Here is a 6069-nt window from a genome sequence, read left to right on the forward strand (position 1 = left end):
GCGTGTTCTATTAATGTCTCTTCTTCGGAGACTCTACGCTGCTTATTACGACTATTATCTCGTCCTATAAAGGAAGGAGAGCTATAGGGTCGTGCGCCTATAAGCTGCCGGACGGTAGCTATTACGTTTAACCTTAATATTAGTCTTATTACTTACCGAGGCGGGCCTCGACGGCTCTTATATAGGGTAAGATATTTAGTCCGTTAGACGGTTAAGGGGAGGCGGTTAACGTAAGCCGTTTAAACTCTATATTAGTCTACCTATATAGCTAGGTCCCTATCTTTCTTACTACTTACTTTTCTATCTTAGAAAGCCGCACGAGCTAGCTACGTAAGCGCCTAAGTCTAGTAGGGTACTAACTATAGTCTACTAAGAAGGGTGTAAGGTAGTTAGCGTACCTCTCTAGACGGTTATAGTCGTTACTATTATAGTCTTTTCCTTTATAGCGTCGATATACCTATTTTTAGTCGTACGTAAAACTAAAATAGTAGTCCTAGTAATTATTATATTAGGTAGGCTAGCGGCTCTTAGTAATTAGTCGCGCTAGTCGGCTAGTACTAAAGAGCCGCTATCTCCTCTAGATCGCTAATTTAAACGATATAATTATTATTATAGTAGGCTAGTCCGAGCCCTTAGCCTATCCCTTAGCCTCGCGTATATCTACTAGCTCTAAGCCTATCTAGAGCCTAACCTCTTCTCTAAAAGCTTAGTTATAGTCTACTATAGCCCCCTAGATATCTATAGGCTGCCTAGGATAGTTAGGTACCGTATACGTATACTACTTCTAGAAGCCTTTAACCGTTACCGCTCTAAGGCATGCCGCTTAGTCGCCCTGCCTTTCGATTAGTTAGTCCCTCGCCTCCCAATCTAAGACATAAATAGCCTATCCTATCTTAACCCGGGCGACTTATAGCATGCGTTCTATGCTAAGATTAAGCGTCTTAGCAACGTGGGCTCTAATTGCGTGTCCCTGATAGCCCTACGCGGGGGACCCGTCTCCGAGCCGGACGAAGACGCGTAGGTCGTTCTTTAGCGGTTTAACCGGTAGAGCCTTCTACGGCTACGGGTGGGCCGGCATAGAGCCCCCTATCTACGCCATGCCCTTCCGAGCTATAGCGGCATAGGTTAGTGCCGCAGCCGTCTAGTTACGGCGATTGTTAGTATTCTTGCCGATGCGCGTCGGCGTGCCGCTAAGCGCGTTGTCTTAGTAGCTAAGGAAGTCGCGTGAAAATTCGTTGGCAAAGCGGAGCGAGTGTCCCGACGTAAATCGGGCAGCCGTCTAGTCGAAGGCCGTGTAGAAGGCACGGAATACGGCTAGCTTTGCCTGCTGTGCTTCTATCTGGCTAGCGATAAGTCTCTCTGCCACGTATGCGAGACTAACTGATAAGTCACGGGCCTCGGGGAAGTCATCGGGTTTGTCTGTCTTATTTTCGGTTGCTGCGTCTCCCATTACATCATCTTGGCGGTCGGCGTTGGTATGACCGTTGTCGGTTTTGTCGCTATTGTTGCCGCTCGAGGTGGTGAGTAGAGGTTCGTCGGGTCGCTAAGTACGTCGTCGCGACGGCAGTTCGGCGAGGCCGCCGAGTGGGGCCTGCCGAAGGAGCGCTTCTCTGGCTCCTGAAGCGTTCGTAGGAGTCCTGGGCTCCTGCTCCTGGGGCATTAGTCGCGCCTGGTCCGTGGGATTGGGTGCCATAGCCGCCGCCCTTAGCCCGAAGCTAAACGAGGGTTTGATAGGCCCTTGTTAGCAGCTATATGGTGAATATAGCGAAACTCTTAACAGCTAGTGCCAAGAAAGTATGAATGCACTTTGCCAGGGATTGATAGTGGGTAGTAGTAGTAGTAGTATTGATTACCGTCTGGGACATCCCTATAAGGGCAAAAGACGTGCTAGGCTAGAGAAGACTAGATACATAGAATATCCCGAGTACCTGGACTAAGGACCGTGTGTAGCACCTAACCACTCCATCTAGCAATTCTGAGGCTCTGAGGCCGGTCGGAAATCGGGCCCTTCCCCGTCAGCGGGTTCCAGGCACGGCAGTGAAGCCGTAATAGTAGTCAGTCTTTGGCCGAGGCCGGGTGACTGAGAAAGCCCACGAAGTCATGGGCCGGCCGCAAGCCCCCTCGAGGAGGGCCTACGGGGCGAAAGAAAAGAAAAGAAAATGGAGCAGAGAGTGTAGCAATGTTAGTCGGGGGTTCGCCCCGATGGCGATTGTCTTCTCCCGCAGGAGCGTTCGATCCGGGGCCACTTCGTGGTCATGACAGTCGGCGAAGTCCCCGTGCCTACTCCTCGTAGCAAGCAGGTGGTGGAGGTGTTGTCGATTGGTGTGCAGCTCGGGGGCACCCGGGTGAGGCCTTGAGCTCTAGGCTCTTGTAGCTCCTCAGGGCCCCGGCCCACCAGTCAGAGAAGTCGTGGCCGCTGGGCGGCAGCAGGGCCGCAAGGCAGCAAGGTCGGGGCCGCGAGACGGCAGAAGGAGTCAGGGCCGCAAGGCGGCAGAAGGCGAGGCCAGCCGGTAAAGGCGGCAGAGGGGCGAGGCAGCGCGAGGCGTGCCAGGAAGGGCGAGAAGAAGTCGGGCCGCGAGGCGGCAGAAAAGGTCGGGGCCGCGATGCGGCAGAAGTCGAGGCCAGCCAGTAAAGGCGGCAGAAGGCGAGGCAGCGTGAGGCATGCCGTTATTCGAGACCAGCTTCCCAAGAGGAGACGAACTCTCCAAAGTCTGCCTTTTGGTGCTTGCTAGAGCCCCGTTAGGGCTAGAGAGGCAGAAGCATGGTCGGGTGACCTGAAAATAATTATCCACTAACAGGCTGCTAACAGCCCGCAGAAGAGAAGAATTTTTACAGGGGAGAGTTGGATTGATAGTGGGTGAGCCTTCGCGAAACCTAAATAAAGTGGGGGGCTGGCACGATTAATGTGACAGCGATATTATTGCGCAGTTTATCCAATAGTAATAAACTACTACTACCACCACGATATATATCTGACTATCGTGTCTTTCCGATAAGAATGCGTGGTATAATTATCATTCCATATAAAAGTTAGCTTGGAATGTAATAAATAGCCTTGTTGCACTTAGTAGTTAGCTGACGTGCTATATAGATATCCTAGACACATCCCTATATCTGGGTCTGAATAACCTACTGTCCGTATCCTCTATCCGCCAAAGATAAAGGGTTTACTATATTCCAATACCTACCTCTCTATATCTCTCCCTAGAATCCAAAAAAAAAACATTGTTCTTTATATCCGCAATAGTCTTTTATAACCGTAAATCGCGGCCTATATCCCTCCGGCAGATAGATCCATAAAAGTCGGGTTTTACTTCAGAAATGGATAGCAGTCACTGCGGACGAGGTGAAGAACGTGGATTTCTCTGGACCGCCTCCTCTGTGTGCTGGGGGAATGTGGACGGAGTTAGCTCGGACCGGCCGACTAGCTGGCGGCTGCCGCGGTGGGCCCGGCGCCGGGATTCACACTCCAAACCGAGACCAGGCCGACGGGGCGCCCTCGAAACCCAAACGGTCAGCGCGCGAGGGCCCGGCTTCGACACCGTGCATCAGGCTGACTGGGCCGGGCAGCAGGAGTCTGTCCGTCGCACTCGGGGCCGTAGGCCCACTGGGGGCGCGCCGGCGGTGGGCGACAAGGAACCCACGCAGGGCGAGCGTGGGGCATACACGTCGAACACGCCCGGCACGAGCGCCGTGGTCGAGGCGTCAGGTGTGCGGCCCTGGCCGAGTAGCCCTCCAACACGCGAGGGCTCGCCAGATGTAGGCCTTCTCGGCACGGATGATACCCCGCCTGCGACCGCAAGCAGTGTCCAGTGGCTGACGAGCCGGGGCAGAGCTGCGTGCCGCCGCGCGACTGTAGCCACGTTAGCATTAAGTGGTTGCAGTGGGATGACACCCACACGGCGGGGGTATGGCCCTGAGGGTAGTAGATCATCGGACCGTCCGCTATGGTGGTGTCTCCTGGTGCTGGCACTCATGGTGTGCGGCTGCAAGGGAGCGTACCCTGGTAACGCTGACATAAGTTCCTGGGAACACACATGCTCAGCGTTGGGCCTGCCCTACGCAGTGTTCAGCTGCATGGCGCCCAGCGGAACATGGACCCACTACTCGCTGTGTGAGCACAACGGGACTGTGAGTGTCGGGACGCCGGGCGGGACAGTGACGTCTGGTCGCGGCTTTGGGTATGGGTGTGCGTTGACCAACGTCGTATCACCGGGCCGCGGTTATACGAGCGGGAAGGTCGGGTCGCCACAAGCTGGCCCAGCCGTTGGTTGGAAATACGCCCCCGAGACCCGGGCCAGCGTGTACGGGTTCCCGGCGCCGGAACCGGAAATGAAGGGAGTCAAGGCCCCGAACCCGAGCCCCGAGCGTCGATCCCTCGTTATCCCGAAGCCATGGGGGACGGGGCCCGGAAGCGGTGCAGTAAGCCCGGGAACACGTTCCTACTGTGATGTGCGGGGTTTGCCGTCGATGGTGTACTTATGCAACACGGACGGGGCACTAGAGGTGATCCATTTCTGCAGAGACGCCGTACGGGGGTGGTGGTATGATCTGTTCGGGAACCAGATGGGCGACTTCGGGATGGCGGGGTACTGCCACATGGTCGGTGTGCGGGTGCCCGACGGCCGGTACCGCTTCAACGGGGGTAACGGGAGGAACCTGCCCATACGTGGTTCAAGCGTTGGTATAGATTACTCCCATAAACATGAGGAGCCGCTGGACCTCATCTTCACCACCGGGAGCAAGAATGCATGGGCCCCCTTCCCCCGTGTGGCCGTCGAAACGTTAATTTGCTTTGAAGGGAAGGTGGTCCTGGACAGCAGGAGCCCACCGAGGTATGAGGCGCTACCGATGCGGGGCCTAGACTCATGTCGAGGGTTGTCATCCCTTGGGACCGAGCGGATACCGGACGTCGACATCTCCAACTGGGAGACCACCTGTATGCCAGCTGGCCACCCGTACGTGGTCCTAGCGTGCTGGGTGGGAGACCACGTCAAATACGCCTCATTCTGTGATGGCACCTCCGGGGAGCGCGGCGTCGCCTGGCGGGAAGGTCTCGGACTGTTCCACGAGTGTCGACCGACCAATGTGCGGGCACCAGGTCGTAATTGGGGTCAGTGGCCACGGGGACCGGCAACTCATGGTTGGGGGTGGTTCAGCTACACCGGATCGCGTGAACAGGTATTGGGGCGTCCGGAAACTGACCCGGGAGCCACTGGTTTACGGGCAGGCCCTCGCGACGTCACCGCTGGCCGCAAGAAGGCGATTCCCCCCTGGGGCGTCGGTGCCGGTGTAAGGGGGGATGCATGGGACGGCGGGTCATACTGCAATTCGTACGGGCTCCCGAGCCTCGTTTACGTATGCCACAGTAGCGACGGGATTGAGCTGCTACATTTCTGTCGAGATGCGGAGCGAGGATGGTGGTACGATATGCACTACAACCAGATGTACGACGACGGTGCCGCGAAGTTGTGCCACCCAGTAGGGATCCGAGTGCCGCCGGCCACTTACAACCCCACACGAGGGGGACGTCGGCTGGCCGTCAGGAGAATGGACTATGTGGCCGATTTGGCGCCACGACCGGCGGAGCACCGCGAACACTGGATGGACGTAAGCGGAAGCAACCCGTGGTTGAAGGCCTCCGCCCAGGCAAGGACGTTTACCTGCAAGGGCGGAGTCGTCGTCGACACGACAACGGGTGGAGAACCGAAACGGGCGACTGGGATAGTGAGCCAGGAGCCGGGCACCGATCGCGAGCCAACGACTAGTTGGGCCGACGATCGCGCGGTTTGTCAAGTAGGGCAGGTTAGGATGTGGGGCAGCAGCCTGCGGGTCATCCACTAGGTCCGAAAGGAGTCTGGGTTGGGATAGTACAGGTGGAGCTAAGCTGGTGAAATCCCTGCTTGTCGCTCCAAACGATACCACGGCTGTCCTGTCCCTTACTAAGGAGCTCGGTTCCCTCGGAAGGAACTTTTGTAGCGATACTGATGAGGAGACGCGGTTAAACTTGCTCGTTAAAGCAAGAACGTTATGGAAGGCTCTGGAGACACACCGCGAGACAATGATTCG

General features: G+C 56.2%; 1 protein-coding gene across 1 annotated transcript; it reads left to right on the forward strand.

The window, feature by feature from the left end:
- Nucleotides 1-3321: 3321 nt before the first annotated feature.
- HRG_00628 (uncharacterized protein) lies at nt 3322-5844 on the forward strand (the record flags this gene model as incomplete). Its single annotated transcript, XM_044859099.1, has 2 exons — nt 3322-3709; nt 4046-5844. The coding sequence occupies 2 exons, from the start codon at nt 3322-3324 to the stop codon at nt 5842-5844; spliced, it is 2187 nt and encodes a 728-aa protein (XP_044725499.1).
- Between the last annotated feature and the right edge of the window lie 225 nt (nt 5845-6069).

Source organism: Hirsutella rhossiliensis, assembly GCF_020360975.1.
Source record: "Hirsutella rhossiliensis strain HR02 chromosome Unknown scaffold00001, whole genome shotgun sequence".
In the NCBI taxonomy this organism is placed as follows: domain Eukaryota; kingdom Fungi; phylum Ascomycota; class Sordariomycetes; order Hypocreales; family Ophiocordycipitaceae; genus Hirsutella; species Hirsutella rhossiliensis.